At 38.4% G+C, this 18,449-nt stretch overlaps 1 protein-coding gene across 1 annotated transcript; it reads right to left on the bottom strand.

Moving 5' to 3' along the window:
• Positions 1-9,865: 9,865 nt before the first annotated feature.
• Positions 9,866-18,036, bottom strand: LOC141388472 (uncharacterized). The gene is made up of 8 exons (XM_073958388.1): positions 17,126-18,036; positions 16,829-17,049; positions 15,683-16,476; positions 15,565-15,616; positions 10,793-12,685; positions 10,588-10,729; positions 10,357-10,515; positions 9,866-10,293 (listed from the first exon to the last, which is right to left on the bottom strand). The coding sequence occupies exons 1-8, from the start codon at positions 17,342-17,344 to the stop codon at positions 10,078-10,080; spliced, it is 3,696 nt and encodes a 1,231-aa protein (XP_073814489.1). The 5' UTR covers positions 17,345-18,036; the 3' UTR covers positions 9,866-10,077.
• Between the last annotated feature and the right edge of the window lie 413 nt (positions 18,037-18,449).

The raw sequence follows: 18,449 nt of genomic DNA on the forward strand, positions 1-18,449 counted from the left end.
TATGGTAACATCTCGAATCTGTGCAGCGAACACACAGACGCACATTCGCACTAAGCGAACAACCATACTCACATACATACATGGGGGAATACAATTGGACGACAAGCACAGTAATGACGTAACAACAACAAACAAGTGCAAAGAAGTAACAAACTAAAAAATAATTACATGATTATGGCAAAACAAAATAAAAGCACATTAATGAAAGGTAAAGTAACATCTAGAATAATGAAGAGAGTTCTACATGGTAGTTGTTGTTGCTTAAATAAAGTAACTGCGTAATAAAAACTTTACGTTAAAATTCAAATTTTTAAATTAACGGAAATTAAACTAAACTAACTTAAACCTATCAGTTACATTCGTAACATTGCCTCCCGCTTAAGCCTGTTCGTCCCGAATAGGCACAGTTCCCTCTCTGTGGTATGGGCATTGGTAACACACTGCCTCCCGCTTAAGCCTGTTCCTCATGACCTGGCACAGTTCTCGTTCCATAGCGGGCCAACCGTTCTAGATGTACCACCTTCATCTTTGATCTAGGGCTGTCGCTCTTCTGTATGCGATACACGACGTCATTTATTTTCTTGACTACCTTGTAGGGGCCTTCCCAGTGCGTTTGTAATTTGGGGCATAGTCCTTTTTTCCGTTGTGGGTTGAACAATAGTACCAGTTGCCCTTCTTGGAACCCATCAGTATTTGCCGCTCTATCGTACCTCGCCTTCATGCGGTTGCTGACCATTTTTATCCGACGGCGTACTGCATCGTGGACTTCACTGAAAGAGTTTTGACTGTTTTCATCGTTATCAATGTCGGGGTTTGGTGTGGCACCGAAGATCAGGTCACCAGGCAGCTTCAATTCATTGCCGAACAAAATTCTGGCTGGGGTTCGAGATGTGGAGTCATGAATGGCCGATCTATAGGCTAGTAGGAATTTTGGAATATGCTCATCCCAGTCTCTTTGGCCGCTATCTACCACCTTTCGTAGATGCTCTTCCAGGGTGCGATTAAATCTTTCCACCATGCCATCTGATTGTGGATGCAGGGGCGTTGTCCTCGTTTTCTTGAGTCCGTGGGTGTCACACATTTCTTTGAAGATCGCTGACTCAAAATTTCTTCCTTGATCGGAATGAACCTCGGATGGGACACCATAGCGACAAATCCAATTCTTGCTGAACACATCCACTATTGTCTTGGCTTCCTGGTTGGGAATGGCATAAACCTCTGGCCATTTGCTGAAGTAATCCATGACCACTAAGACATACCGGTTCCCGGAGTCGCTTATTGGAAACGGTCCAGCCACATCCATTGCGATTCTTTCAAATGGAGCTCCTGAATTATACTGTTGCATGTGGCCTCGACTCTTCCGGGTTGGACCTTTAGCTCTTATACACCTCTCACAATTGGCAATCCAGTCTGCAATGGATTTCTGACAGCCGACCCAGTAGAACCTCTGCTTTATCTTTTCAGCAGTCTTTGTCACACCAAGGTGTCCTCCACTTGGCCCATCGTGAAACTCTGACAAGACATCTTTTATTTTGGAGTCTGGTACGACAATCAAGTTGCGGTGAGTTTTTCCATCGTCGCTCTCCCACTTACGATGTAGGCACCCATCTATTAGAAGTAGACTGTCCCACTGGGCCCAATAAGATTTCAAAAGGGGGCTTTCGGGCGCTATTTCTTTGCGACTAGGGCGTTCGCCCATTTCCATGGCAGAAATTAGTTTGCCTAGGGTGCGATCTTTTCTTTGTTCCGCCGACCAATCCTCGCCGGACTCAACCTGCAGTAGCCGGACATCGACGATACTTGCTTTGCCTTCAGCCTTCGAGCAATGTCTGCATTCAATTTTGCATGGCCGACGAGACAGGGCATCAGCATTACCGTGTTTTCCACCTTTTCTGTGCTCGATACTTAGGTCATAACTCTGAAGCCTTTCGATCCAACGGGCCAATTGACCTTCCGGGTTCTTAAACTGGAGCAGCCATCGCAGAGCGGAATGATCGGTTCTTAGCAGGAAGTGCTGTCCATACAGGTATTTGTGATAGTGTTTGATGCTCTCCACAACTGCCAGCAGCTCTCTCCTCGTCACACAGTAATTCCTCTCAGGCTTTGACAATGTTCGGCTGTAGTACCCGATGACTTTTTCTTGGCCGTCTATTTCCTGGGAAAGGACACCACCGATCCCGTATGCACTGGCGTCAGTGTCCAACACAAACTTACCACCGGGTACAGGGTACGCCAAAAGAGGAGCTTTGCAGAGCATGTCTTTGAGTTTTTGGAATGCCTCTTCCTGGTCGTTGCTCCATAGAAATTTCTGCCCTTTTTGAGTCAGTCGGTGTAAGCTTGCGGCAATGTTGGCAAAATTGGGGACAAACCGACGGTAATAGGTGCAGAGACCCAGAAAGCTTCGCAGCTCATGGAGGTTTCGAGGTGGCGGCCAGTCTCTGACGGCTTTAATCTTCTCGCTATCCGTCGATATGCCCTCCGTCGTCACATGGTGCCCTAGGAACTTCACCTCTCGCTGGAAGAGGTTACACTTCTTCGGGTTAAGTTTCAGACCCGAAGACGATAGCTGCTGGAGTACATTCCTTAAATTCGTGAGGTGTTCGTCGAAGGTCTGTCCCATGACTATGATGTCATCCAAGTATATAAGGCACGACTTCCACTGCAACCCTTTCAGCACCCGCTCCATCAGCCTTTCAAAGGTGGCCGGGGCGTTGCAGAGCCCGAATGGCATGACATTAAATTGCCAGAGACCGCCGTTAACGCCAAACGCTGTCTTTTCCTTATCTTTTTCGGCTATCTCTACCTGCCAGTAACCACTCTGCAGATCGAGGGTAGAGAACCATGACGTCCCGGCTAAGGTGTCTAGTGTGTCATCGATTCTTGGGAGCGGGTAACTATCTTTCTTGGTGACATCATTTAGTTTTCTGTAATCGACACAAAATCTGGTACTTCCATCTTTCTTCTTGACCAGAACTACTGGGGAACACCAGGGACTCGACGATGGTTCGATCACACCACTCTCCTCCATTTCGCTTATCAACTTCTGGACTTCGTCCCTTTTTGCCAGTGGAACGCTTCTTGGGGCTTGTTTTATTGGTCTTGCGTCTGCCGTGTTTATTTCATGTTTCACCACCGATGTTCTTCCTTGATGCCCTTTTGTAGACGCAAAAGTAGAGGCATGTTTCCATAACAGCTGCTTGGCCTTGTTCTTCTCGGAAGGTGATAAGTTGTGTGTCCACTCTTTGATGTAACAATCGAGGTGCTTCTTCTCCATGGCTGCCGATTTTTCGGTGTTATTTTCCAAATTAATTACAGCTTCAGCTGGTGTACATTGTCCAACATCGGAAAATTGACAAATTTGTTCTTGTTTGTCTGACAGGTTCAAAACTCTAACTGGAATCAATCCATCATCGTTGCTTTTCACCAGGGCATTCGCTATTAAGATGTTACTATTTTTGTTTTCTGCTGGTCCCACCACCCACAATTTTCCGACTCCACAATCTCCATCCATTGGTACCCATATCAATGTTTCGGCACAAGGCGGTATAATCTCTGGATGTTCCGTAGTCAGACGTCTAATAGGTGTGTTTTCCTCGTAACCCATATTTAATGGAATTTCCACATTGGACCATGTCATCACACGTTCTTTCATATCCAGATTAAGACCAAAGGCAATCATAAAATCTGCGCCTATTATAACTTCGTCTACGATATCAGCAACTATAAACTCGTAATCGACAGATTTATTGACAATAGTTAGTCTCACGGTTATCTTTCCATGTACTGCCGCAGGCTCCCCTGTTGCTGTGCGCAGTCTGACTCCATTTAGTGGCGTTATCTTTCCCCTGGCCAGATCTGATCTGATGATGGACTTTGATGCGCCTGTATCCAAGGTCAGAATTCGCTTGTCACCATTGATATAACCAGTTGTTGTAAGGTTGTGGTTTTTCTGTTGTACTATCGCTATGGAGATTGTGGGGCCGTCGTCGATGGGAGCCAGTTCACGCCCCGCTGGACTGGCTCGATTTAGTTTAACGGTGACTCATTTGCAGAACGTTGAGCCACTCTTTTACTTTCTTTTGACGGGGATGGTGACGATGACCGCGATCGCTTGCGCTTCGCTCTACATTCACGCGCAAAATGACCCATTTTGTCGCAATTGTGACACCTACCCTTGGCCTTAGTTGGTGCTGCCGTATACCTTCCTTGTAATACCCGCTTCATTGCTGCCTCGATCTCGTTAACACGATATTTGGGTTCATCGAACTCGGTATCCAGTTTGCGGACCTTGTGAGTCTGGGGATTGGTGATTATTCTTGCCGTCTCTTGTGTAAGGGCGTAAGACACGGTTTCAGCAAATGACGATTTTGGTGACGCATACGTTGCACGTTTGATCTCGGCGTCACGTATACCATTCACAAATGTTTCGATTTTCATACGGTCCAACAATGGATGGTTTTCTCCTGGATACGTCATTAGCACCAAACGTTCTACTTCCGTTGCGAAGTCCTGTAAGGTCTCATTTGGCTTCTGTGTTCTTCCCCTTAATTCCATTAAGTAGATGTTTTGCTTATGTTCGCCACCGTACTTACGTTCGAGAGCAGCCATTATATCCCCATAACTGTTTCTAGAAGCAGCAGGAATACTCTGTAATACGTCAGCAGCATCACCCTTCAATGCCATAAGGAGTGATACCGCCTTTTCGTTGTCGTTCCAAGAATCTCTAGCAGCCACTGTCTCGAACTGTAATTTAAACACATTGAAAGAGGTAGAGCCGTCGAACACTGGAGGCTTAATTTTTAACGTGTTATGAATAGCTCTCACTGGGCCACCTTTGATTTCCAGTTCCGACATTTTCTTCTCCAAGTTCACAAATTTCTCGTCATGGGCCAGAAATTTCTCGTCAACAGACAGAATCTTTTTATCCAACTCTTTAATTTGCACCTCCACGTTTTCTACTCTCTTTTCAATCACTATCGTGATGTTCTCGAGTTTCTCGTTAATTTTTCTAGAATTCTCTTCCAACTCCTCTTTTAAGTTTCTTGAATTTTCTTCAAACATCCTAGAATTCTCTGCTTTCATTTCGTCCATTTTAGCATCTAATTTCTCCATCATTTTGGAATTTTCTTCACTTTTCTTATTCATTTCCTGCATTATCATAGCCAGCATTGATTTCAAATCGTCACCCCTGGCAGCTACCGATGAAACTTCCTCAACAGTGGATTCGCCCTTTGCCGGTAACTCGACTTCCTCCTTATCGTCGAACTCATATTCATCGATGTTCATTCCACGTCGCTCGAACTCTTCCAACAAGCGTTTTTGTAGTTCGGCCTTGTTGCCAGTAGAACACAACTCCAACTTACTTAGCTCCTTCTTCAAGTCTTCCACTCGTAGATCCTTAAACTTCATTGTAGGATGATCGTAATCTCACTGCTGACACCAATTGTTACGGAATTAGGTTTAACTAATCTCCGTGTAGACGTTGTTTTATTCCCCAGTACGATTTGTACCAAATAAAACAGGGTTCGTTTTAGATTACGTTTCTACAATGCTTTATTTACTTTATTACACTTATTCGGAACCGACTTTAATTACTAAGCACACAGCAAGTCTCTTGTTAGCACGCAGCTCTTATTTAACCGATCTGTTCAGTTCAACGCTTAAAACACAACTACTCCGTCATTGCCATTTCCCCGGTATTTATACCCCAAAGTCTCCCTGTTCTAGAGTCCTCCAGAACACATATGGTAACATCTCGAATCTGTGCAGCGAACACACAGACGCACATTCGCACTAAGCGAACAACCATACTCACATACATACATGGGGGAATACAATTGGACGACAAGCACAGTAATGACGTAACAACAACAAACAAGTGCAAAGAAGTAACAAACTAAACAATAATTACATGATTATGGCAAAACAAAATAAAAGCACATTAATGAAAGGTAAAGTAACATCTAGAATAATGAAGAGAGTTCTACATGGTAGTTGTTGTTGCTTAAATAAAGTAACTGCGTAATAAAAACTTTACGTTACAATTCAAATTTTTAAATTAACGGAAATTAAACTAAACTAACTTAAACCTATCAGTTACATTCGTAACAATATGAAAAACATTGATTCGGTTGTTGTACAATGGCGCACTACAAATTGTAGTGTTCTGACTGTGGATACATGAGTTTATTATGAGTTGTGAGGAAAATTAAATATTTTATAATTTTTTTTATAAATACAAATTAAAAAATAGAATTTAATAGAACACGTGAAAAACGCCTGATTTGATTTTTGGACAATGGATCAATAAAAATCGTAGTGTTCGGTTGCGGAGCACTAAAAATCGTAGTGTTCAGACTGCCGGATCACTAAAAATCGTAGTGTTCCGACTGCCGGATCCCTAAAAATTTTAGTGTTCCGACTGCCGGATCTCTAAAAATCGACTGCCGGATCACTAAAAATTTTAGTGTTCCGACTGCCGGATCACTAAAAATCGTAGTGTTCCGACTGCCGGATCACTAAAAATTTTATTGTTCCGACTGCCGGATCTCTAAAAATCGATACAATGGAACAATAAAAATCGTAGTGTTCCGACTGCCGGATCACTAAAAATCGTAGTGTTCCGACTGCCGGATCACTAAAAATCGTAGTGTTCCGACTGCCGGATCACTAAAAATTTTATTGTTCCGACTGCCGGATCTCTAAAAATCGATACAATGGAACAATAAAAATCGTAGTGTTCCGACTGCCGGATCACTAAAAATCGTAGTGTTCCGACTGCGGATCACTAAAAATCGTAGTGTTCCGACTGCGGAGCACTAAAAATTTTAGTGTTCCGACTGCCGGATCACTAAAAATCGAAACGCTGTTAATTATAATTTCTGGGGAAAATTAAATATTTTATGGGTTGTGGGACGCGTAAAAATAAAAATTAATAAATAAAATGCACGTGTTTTAAATTAGTTACAAATGTTGAGATCTTTAGTAGAAATTTAGGAAAAAATCATCATCATTAATTGATGAATATTGTTTCTTGTACAAATGGCAACAGGTACAATTTCCCCAAAATAATAAATTTGTGGTTGTATTTATCCCGAAATCATAAAGTTGACTTTAAATGTACAATCCTACTTGCGGAAAATCAGCACATTCTTATTGAGTGATATTGTTTGTTGTACAAATATCAACAGGTACAATTTCCCCAAAATAATAAGTGTCTTCAAACGTACAAGTCTACTTGGGAAAAACCACATACTTTCTTCAACTGCATTCACTGAGGAATTTTGTTTTTGATACAAAAAGTTACAGGTACAACTTCCGCAAACATTGTGTTGTTATCAATATTTTCCGTTCCTTATTTCTTTTGTTCACATTAAAAAAAATTAAGTAATTCATGAGGATCAAGAAGACAATTTTTATACGAATATGTACATCTTTATGACACTAAGTATTGTTATTCTGATACGTATATACTGAGCGTCTAAATGTGCAACCACAGTAACGTGTAATATTTTAGATTATATGTAACAAAAAATGTAATAGTTTTATAAAAATTTGTACCGCATACATCTTGTCATATTTTCTACTAACGTTCTAAAATTTTGTAACTAATTTTAAGTACATGGTTATAACATGCTCATCTTAATTTGTATTTTTTAATTTTTACTTGACCCAAAAGCCATCAAATATTTAATTTTCCTCATAAATCATAATAAACAGATGATTACCTAAACGTCGAATAGTAAAATTTTTACTGCTCCATTGTCCAAAAACCAGTCAGATGTTTTTCATATTTCCTACTAATTTGTATTTCTTAATTTGTATTTATTAAAAAAAAACATAAAATATTAAATTTTCCTCACGAATCATAATAAACTCATGTGTGGTACATTACCTTATAGTTTTGCACGTGATACACTACGATTTTTAGTTATCCGGCAGTCGGAACACTACGATTTTTAGTGCTCCACAGTCGAATAGTACGATTTAGTGCTCCATTGTCCAAAAATCAAATCAGATATTTTACACATTTACTTCTAACTTTTATTTATTAATATGTATTTATTTATCCTAAAAACATAAAATATTTAATTTCTCTCATAAATCATAATAAACAGACGATTACCTTAACGTTACTTTTTAGCGTTTCGGCTCGTGGTACGCTACGATTTTTAGTGTTCCGACAGTCGGAACACTACGATGTTTAATGTTCTGCAGTCGACACTACGATTTTAGTGCTCCATTGTCCAAAAACCAAATCAAACATATATGGATGTAACATTTTATTTTAATTTTTATTAATCAAATTTAACCAAATATTTCATTTCCCTAAGAAAACATAAATCCTTTGTTATTTTTTAGTGTTCCAACACGTGGTGCACTATGATTTTTAGTGATCCGGCAGTCGGAACATTAAAATTTTTAGTCCTCCGCAGTCGGAGCACGAAAATTTTTAGTGCTTCTGCTAAAACACTAAATTTTTAGTGCTCCGCAGTCGGAACACTACGATTTTTAGTCCTCCGCAGTCGGAGCACTACGATTTTTAGTGCTCCGGCATGCGGTACACTACGATTATCGTTGTGTTCCGGTACAGTATCACTAATTTTTTTTTGTGTTTGTGTTCCGGAGCGGTACACTATCGTAGTATACCTATACATCTTGGAACGGTACAGAACGGTACGGTACGATACCATAGTGTTTATTTTCGAACACTGGACCTAGTTGACAAAGAATTAATCACAAAAATAAAGTTCCGCATAAAGTCACAATAACAGTAAATACTTACCAAATACATGACCTAACATGCCATATCCGTTGGTTATTTATAAAATATAGTCATATATTCATGATAATGAGTTTCATTTATTGCTTGTATAATTAGAATAAGGATCAAAAATCTTTATGGAATTATTATATTACTTATATTATAATGGAAATAAGAAGAATGTATGTAGTATGTATATCACGTTTAAAAAATCAATTTTATTATTCAATCACAAAAATGGGTTAAACATAAAACTGATTAATCATTTCGTTCGTTACTAAATAAAAAATAGGCACTATAATATTGCATCTGATTTTAGAAATTAAACAATGAAAGAAAATGTAATACATAATAAATAAATACTATGTGACCACCCTGTTCCGCTAAAAAGTAAAACAATTTTGAAGTTGATTCAACATGAAATTTAGAGTTTAAGGATTTTTTGTTAATATTTTCGCATGAGGACAATCGAGGTATTTAACAAACATTTCAAATGAGTAACCACCCTCGGATGGATGAGTTATAAATTTACCCTCCTTGCACTTAATTACCAAATAACAATTTTCTCTATACATATTTAACTGTTCCATTTTCGTATAAAATATATTTTGCCAAACCCCATTATATGTATGTACAAATGTCGATTTGTGAGTATTTCTGTTGTGGTTTAGTTAAATAGAATTAGATAATAATTATGTATATAGATTATATATTGAAGTATATAAAGTCTTAAGATTAATTGTATATATAAAATATATATGTATGTAATTGGAAAAATATATATGTATGTATATGTTTTATGAATATATGAATGTATGTATATGAACGGGTTTTTATGTACGATGCCTACGAGAATGATTTGTATTCGCTATATTTTCCATACAAAACTAAGATAACTTCTTCACAAAGTATCTATTATATGTATTACTAAATATTCCTTATTTTGATTTATATACTGACTATAAGTTACATAATACATTTTTCCTAGTAAAATATCTTGAGACAAACATTTGATTCGCTTTACTGTCTTTAAGAATCTAAAAGCGAACTCCATTTTAGATATTATGAATACGAATCTAAAAAATAATCCAATATACAAAGTTTCCAGCTGACTCTTGAAATGCTACCTGAGCCTTTTTATATTTTGGAATATTTGATATTCTAGTACAGACCTGAAATAACAAGAGTGGGAAACCAGATGAGTTTTGAACGGCGAACTAAATGTAAAAACAAGAACAGTTGGAAACTGTTGCAAATTGAAGTATTATTATGACATTGTTCTGTGTGGGGAATTATGCTTAGTTCATTTAGGGTTATTGCACCAGATAATCCTTGTAGCCGCGCAATGACTTTAACTGTTTTTTAAGCTTTGTTATCAAATCGGACGGCTGCACCAATATGGATATGTCGCGACCTATCGAATTTAGACGATCACGTATTTCATTGTCCTTGAAGAATAAATTCAATGGACGGCCATTTATCTCTGTGAGGACCCAGAAGGTAAGTGTTGTGCCGTCACAAGACTGAGCCTGCAAGAACAAAAACAATAGGAATTGTAAAAAATTAAAAGACGGTAAAAGGTCAAGTAATACCTTTGGAGGAAGTCCATGCCTAGCTGCTAAGCTATTTGGCACAACATCGACAATAGTAGCAGTGTTGCCATCACGTATTAAGCCCAAACACTGTCCTTCTCTTTCTCTCCGTATAGCATAGCCTCTGCCAAATGGAATGCGGCGAACTAAAACTTCCACCTTCAAAAAGAAAAAAAGAAAAACATTTGCAATGATACAAAATCGAGTCAGCCGAACGTGACGTCAACTTACAAAGAGTGTATTTGTATTCCGAATTATTTTATTTGCTTCGGCTGCAGAACTTATTGTAACTCCTGCTATGGAAAGTAACTGATCACCAATGTGTAGGGCATTGTATAATACCGGATGTTCCTTTTGCTTCCATCCAGCCACCCTGTTAATGTAATAAATGTTAAGTGTGTAGCATTCCTTAAGTGATAATTTTATTTATAGTTACCACACAGCTCCGAATGCATCTACCCAGGCTATTGAGCCCACACAATCTTTCCGTCGTAGTTGTAAGCGCACTCCTCCAGGATGCATTATCTCTCGACGAAGTTGCATAACTTGTTGTTCGCGTAAAGTCATGCGCTTTGCAGGGGATGATGTGCTATTGTGGATGCCGCTTGGAGCTCCACCTAAAATGTTATCACTAATGCGGAAGGGTTGAGGTGGTTGTCGCAAAGCAGAATTTCCCACGGCTGCTGCATTAGGCCGGTTAGAAAATTCATTATTGTTAGCTCCACGTGAGTTACGCTGTCCTTGGGCATCAGAAGTAGAGGAACTACGCCTGCGTTGTTCCACGGCATCAGATGCGGTTCGATTTATTGCCATGTGGGTAGGAGTTTGAGTAGCTGCCGATGAACTGGAAACATCACCATTGTTGTTAGTATTTGATGTGTTGGATTTGCTGTTGGCATTCGCCGCAGTATGCGGAGGAGTTGGTTTTGTTTTTGACGAAGACATTTTATTAAGAATGTGAAAATCCCGACGACTGGGCCTTGCAGATATAACTGCTTCGGTAAGTCCTCTTCTTAACATAAAAGGCGGTCTTGGAATTTGACCTTGTGGAACATTGGATGGAGACACTATTCTTCTTCTTTGAAGTGCTGGACTTGCCACTTTATGTGGAGTTATCGGTTGGTCCGATGTAACTTGATTTGCGTGCAAATGTGTCGTTGCATTCGCACGGATTTCAGATGGATCAAGACTGCTTTGTTTTACCATTTGCCCCTTTTGCTTTTTGTCACTGATCCCGTTGACGGAAGACTTTGAGATAGGAGATAATGGACCGATATCAACTTTCGATTTGTTTTGGCTGGCATGTCGAAGTGGCGAGCTCCATTTCGGTGACATTGGTGGCAGTCTTTGTTGAGAAGCTGATGGCCCAGCACCATTGATGTCCGAACTCCCGACTGCATTCGACGACGTTGGCGACTCGATATCAACAGCCGCATTGGCCGTTGATGATAGAAATACTTTTTCATAATGTATGGAATTACTTCGATTATTTGACTTAGATGCCTTCTCAATTTCTTCTTTCACAGATCCCCGTCTCATAGCCATCGACGTTGCATCGCTTGTGTTATTCACCGTTATATTTGTGATGCCTGATGTATTTGCTGATAAAATAATTTTCTTGGGCAATTTGGGCGTAGACGACGAGGATGGTGCCGACGTCGAACACATGATGGAAGGGGGTGTGAAACAAGTCCCATATGCATTATCAGTACCTGCAACATGGACTGTAGTAATCTTAAATTGGTCATCTATTGTTGACGTTGCTGCCACATGTGGTTTCTTTGCTGGCGTTGTATACTGATTGCCAACTGACGGTTGCACTGTTCCTACATTGCCTATAACTTGAATTGTGTTGCTATTGTGTTGTTGACTACCACTGCTATTACTACTACTACTGGACGGAATGATTTGTACATTACTTTTGTATTCAAACTGCTTGGCATGTTTCAATGACGTGACTGCAGATGCAACATGAGTTTCAGGGAATGTGAATATATCAGCACTTAATCCTTTATGCGGCAACTTAGGAGGTTCACCGTCACTATCACAACTTGAAGTTTTATCACCATTAATCACATTTGTTGATACCTGTATAATAGTGATGTTAGTTTTAGTCTCGGCTGAGGTTGAAGTTGTCGGTAGTTGTGTTTCGAAATCAGCATTTACTTCCAGTTCTGTTATATTGTTACCGCGACTGCTGGAGTTTGCAACAACTAATGATTGGTGACTATCATTAGGTGGTATGACATCTGGCTTTTGACAAGTATTTGTTGAGTGGGTGCTACTCATATCAACGGCTCCTACCGAAAGAGATCGAGTTGTTTGTGGTCTGAAATTAAATTATCATAAAAAGTCAGCGAATTGAATTAAGGAAGATTTGATCTATTACATTATCACAATAAAAGAATGACCACTAGCATAAAAAAATGGAACAGGGTCTCTTTGCCATGAGTGAAGAATTCGTATTTTTCTTCTAAGAGATCAAGTAACAAAATATGTAACAGATTAACATGCTTATTAAACCATATAACGTCAGGATTTTTTTTCGAAAAAACTTACTTTTTTAACACTTTTTAATATTCCCTGAATTCATATAAAATATATATATCTTATATAATTAATTTTTTTTATCACATATCAAGTTTTTCATCTAAAATTTTATTATTATGTTTGTATGTTCGTTCTCCTGTTCAATCTGGCTCTATCTCCAGTTCCAGGAAATTGGTTACTTCGATGGGATGTAACCACAGGTCCACTGGAGTCAGATGAATAGGCTTGGCGGGGCAGTTGAATAGGTGCTTAGTATCGTGCGGGCCCATGCCGCATACTGGGCAGATGTCTTACACGGTGCGATCGATTCCCGCCCAATAGGAATTCAGGCGACTGCAATATCCGAGCGTAATTGAGCCAAAACTACTCTGGTTTGTCGTGGCAGCTGACGCTCTTCAGCTGCGATAGAATGGGGATGTGCTCCGATGACTGCATTCACACAATAATTGCTTATGGTCTTAGCAACTGTGTCCGTGTGAATGCTGTTCAAACCTGCCTGATATGCCTGTTGACCTAGAGGTTCTCTCCTATATTGTTGGACCGTCGTCTCTAGAGCATGAATATCCTTCTTGATGTGCCTGGGTGTATCGGTGGCCAGCAGATGGTGATTGGGATGGCTTTCACGGTAACACCCGAGCAAGTACTGCAACGATAGCATCTCATTATGTTGTCGTACTGGAAGAATCTTTGCCTCCTCATGTAGATGGTCCACTGTAGATTTGAGGAGGCACCCTGTTGCTGTTCTCAGGGCGGCGTTCTGGCAAATTTGAATCTTATCCTACTGCGTGGCAGATGTTTTAACCTGGCTGATATCTTATCGTTACAAAATTAATGTCTATTGTTACCAAGAGAATAAAAACATTTGTGGGACACTGTATACTCTGTTCAGTATGTGATTTTCAATTATCAGAAGTCAACTATAAACTTATATGACATCTATTTTCAAAAATATTTATTATTTTGAGCCCATCTTCGGCTTCTAAAAATGTTCACAATGGAGAAGGGCTTTAATAGTGGTGAATCTACTGATTTCACACCGCAGTCTGCTACGTTGGACAAACTATATATGGATCAAGTTACGGAATTACGTCACACAATTTTAAATAAAGCAGAGACTGTTGATATCGACACATGTCTCAAATGGCTTAAAGTGTTTAATCAATCCACCAAAGAAGATAAACTAGCTCGCAATTGCTTATGCACAGAAATGCAAAAACAAATTCAAGAGTTTGGACATTTGGCAGAACCATTTACAAATCTGAATAATTGTAATCGAAAATTAGAAAGTGTATTGGGAGAATTGGATACTGAAACACAAATCGACAGTTTTAGTTTTAGAACTGAGTTCAATGTCACGTACAAGTCCCATGGAGAACCGTGCAAGCAATTGCTTACAATACCTCAAGATGTGGAAATTAACTATGAGTACAATCTTAATTCAGAAATTCTGCAATTAAAACACGAAGTTGATAATCTACGCTTGCAGTTGAAGGAAAAGGACATGGAAAATGAAAATCTTAAAGAAATAAATAAGAGACTACGTCAAGAAAACGAAACAGTACTCAGTGATATAAAAGCAGATATTTTAAATTGCATTCGCAAAAAACTTCTGTATTTGAAACACTGCACGTCTGCTCCAAAGAAATTGGAGTTGTTTGATTTTATATTTAAAACGTTTTCAAATGACATGGAGTTTATGAATTTGTTAAGAGAATCCGATTCAGAACTTCAAGAAATTTTAAACCAACAATTTGATATTGAATTAAGTAAGCACAAAGAATCAATAGTTCAACAACTCTGCCAAAAATTGTTGAAGAAAAAAACCAAACTTCGTAAAAAGTATGAAAGGCGTGTGAGTATACAGTACATGACCCAGCGATTACAACTGAAACTGGCCAAATTGAAATGTATATCTGAACTCAGACAGGTGTTCTTACAATCCCAAAACAATTTTGGCAAACTTGACTTGTGGGAAATATTACATAAATTGGAAATGAAATATGAAGCCATTGTGAATGATTAGGAAAAATGATTTTATGCCATATTGAAATGCTAATTTAAAAACGAGTTCATATTTTTATACATTCATATTATTGTTCCTAAATGTTATATTTTTTGAAATTTATTTCGTTTTAATAAAGGAATTCGTTTAACGAGGTTATTTATGTCAGTCTACGGAGAAAATCAGTAATTTTACAACAGGTCGAGAAATTCAGAAAAAATTAGAGTAAAAGGGGATCCCACATAACGGAAATATTGGTCTGTTCCAGGACTAATCTAATAATTTGTACTATTTTTTCGATAACATAAAGGAAAAAATATTATCGTAGTAAAAAATAGTAGCTCCATGCAGGTTCTGGAACAGAGCAAATATGAATCGGGGTGCAATTATTGTTATCGGAAAACTCTCCGTAGTTCCTTCGGACTAATAAATGATACAAATTAAACAAAAACATTTCCGTACTTTCGAACCTTTTCCATATTAAACGTTTACATTACAGATTACACTTAATTGCTCTGTTCCAGAACCTGCAAGAAGCTACTATTTTTTAACATTTTTTCCTTTATGTTATCGAAAAAAATTATAAAAATTAGTAGATTCTTGCAGTACTGGAACAGACCTAATATATGACAACATAACAGGAATTGTATACATACCGTGGAATTCTTCGTTCACATTGCAAAAGATTTTCCAAATTTCGAACATGATCTGAAAGAAATGAAAATTTCTTTAGTTTCGAAATTCAAATAAATGTTCATGGTGGTATTCATTTACCTGCAGAAGCACGATGGGCAGAAAGTACATCTAAACGTACACTATTATTATTACTATTGCTGCTTCCATAATTATTAAAATCACCAGGCTTAACACTGGGTTTTCGTAACAAAGGACCAATGCATTCATCCTCTGTAGACTGTGAATCGCTGAAATGCAATTCTCCCCTATCTAAACTCAGGGTCAATGTTTTAGCAGTTACACTTGTCATTTCATCCATATCAATGGATGAAGATGATGAATTGGCATCATTAATTTGTTCGCTATATGCACTTATTGGATCAGACAACATATTCAATAAATTTTGTGTTAATGTATTCGACATTGATGTTAGAAGGGGAGTTGACGTTGTATTAGTTGTGGTGAATGAGGAAGAAGAGATAGATGATGAAGTTGTTGATGTTGCAGTGGACGGTATACTATTTACTGTAGTTGTAATAAGACTTAAACTATCATTTGTGGAAGTAATTGAGGAAGTTGTGCTGCTAGAAACTGATGTCAAAGTATCGGCTTCATTTCGAGGTTCATTTGTGGTAGCGTTTTCGTTTGCACTGGCTGTATTTTGTTGTAGCTGCTGTTGTTGTTGAAGACTGGGTGGTATAACTCTTTCCACACCTGGCACTATTGCAGCTGGAACTGGCGGCGGTGCTGGCAGTGGTGATGTGGGATCTCTTGTTGGCAATAAGGGTAGCCGAACTTCAGGCAACTTAGTATAGAGATTTTCCCGTGGAGAGAGTATTTTCATTTCCCTTAACTTCGAGCGCAAAGTTTCGACCCATTCTTGCATAATATCCCTGGAATATTTAAATACAAATAGTACGAAAAAAACAAAAGTAAAACGTTAATAACTCCTCATAGCAAACAACAATTGTAACGAATGAAATTGTTTTGCCATCTGCGGAATGTTATAATTATTGTATTGCACGGTAATGGTAAATAAAAGAAGCAATAGTAATTGCGAACAATGAAAATTCAGGCACGTAGATAGGCTAGTTGTAGTATAAATGGTAGTACCATGGAAGTATGTATTGTGAGTCAATTTTTTATTCAGCACAAAACAATTTCATTCGTCATCGTTTATGTTTTTACACTTTGCAAAGAGCTACGGCTATGCTTTTGAGGTTACTGGGGGATATTTCAACATACCATGACATAGCATGAAAACGCAACACTTCATTGCTAAGCGTGACAACAAATTCGAATTCATGTGAGTTTGGAATTAGTGCGTGCGAAATATGCAATGTATCCTGCAGTGAGACAACCCATTCGGGATTATGTGATGGAGCTTGTCTGGGCTCTGCATAACCCTCAAGCAATGCCTCGGTGTCGTCATGTACACAGAACACAACCCAGCTGCGTTCACATTTCTAAAATAGAACAAAACAATCATTAACACCTACTAATAATAACACTTGGCTGGCTGCTGATGGAAAAGACACTTACTTTTGGACCGACACAAATTTTCTTGCCCTCAGCTGTTAAACGTTTCAACCATGTATTTTTATGGATTTCTCGAAATTGAGCAGCCATAGGAGGTAGTGGAACCGCTGCCGTCGCAGCTGGTGTTGGGCGAGAGCCTATTAAGCTGGGCAGTACACTATTAGAACCAGCCATAGTGGAAATAGGACCAGATGAATTTGAACTTAATAGAGAATAAGTCATTTCTTCGTTAAGAGATTCATGCTGACTTTTGTGTTGCAGAATAATCCACGTCGAGAAACAGAATTTGCTTATTATTTTCGAGTATTCCACTTTTCTTTCTATTTTTCTTGTTGGTGTTTTGTTGCTTTCTTGCTAATTACTCCCATAGATGTTATTTAATTATTCTTGTTTACGTCTAAACGACACCACCAACCAACGTCTACCATCAACCAACACCTGCCTTTCAAACACTCAGTCTCTGCCTTTCGTATTGGCTGGTAATAATTGTTTATTTCATTTGGCTTTTTTGGTTTTGTTGACAACGGTCGACGTCGTTCGTGGCTGCGCGTTATTGTTTTTGTTGTTCTTCTTGCGGTAGTGGTTGCCGTTGCTTTTATAATTTTGACAACTAAATCCTTGAGTCCATTCATTTATTTGTGAGCGAACGAATGCAGCAGTAAACTTTGCGAAATCTTATAGTGCCTTTTCCTTGCTATTTGATGAACATATAGTATCTTTTTTTGAATTATTTTCACACAGGGAACATTTATTAACACTTCTACTAAAATATATACACTTAAAATTATATTTTTCCACCGAAAATTTATTAAAAATGCAGCTACTACGAAAAACACTTGCAACTTATTTCGACGCCATATTTACAATGATGCCAGATTGTCGTTATATCACGGATGGCATTGTCAATTTTGTGCAATTTATGAAACAAGGCAACACATTAAACTGTTGTACACACTATCGAGCAGGGGCTCAATTCTGTTGGTCCCGGTCCACACTAGAGTGATTTCATTGAAAAAATTGCATGAAATTATGCGTCTCTAGATCGACTTCCATAGTAGAGTAAAATCAAAAAATTGCTGTAGTGGGGAATTAGATTTAAGAACGCCTAATTTCATGAAATTTTTTAATGAAATTAACGCTAGTGTGGACCGGGACTTGCTATGAAAATGTGAAATGCAAATTTTTTATAAAGGAAATAAATGTCAAATGAAAAAATTATAAAGAAAATATTTTTCATTTCAAATTTTCATAGAACAAGAATCCAGCCCCAGGACAGTTAAAAATTCCAAAAGAGGGAACTGTAAAAAATGAGTTCCACATACGTACA

Source organism: Musca autumnalis, unplaced genomic scaffold, assembly GCF_047663935.1.
Source record: "Musca autumnalis isolate F117 unplaced genomic scaffold, ASM4766393v1 scaffold_1, whole genome shotgun sequence".
NCBI lineage: Eukaryota > Metazoa > Arthropoda > Insecta > Diptera > Muscidae > Musca > Musca autumnalis.

Coding starts and splice junctions, on each gene's coding strand:
- LOC141388472 (XM_073958388.1), bottom strand. CDS start 17,344: ATGACTTATTCTCTATTAAGTTCAAATTCATCTGGTCCTATTTCCACT. Junction 15,617..15,682: donor TGCCCATCGTGCTTCTGCAG/GTAAATGAATAC, acceptor CATTTCTTTCAG/ATCATGTTCGAAATTTGGAA. Junction 12,686..15,564: donor TGTGAACGAAGAATTCCACG/GTATGTATACAA, acceptor ATTTAATTTCAG/ACCACAAACAACTCGATCTC.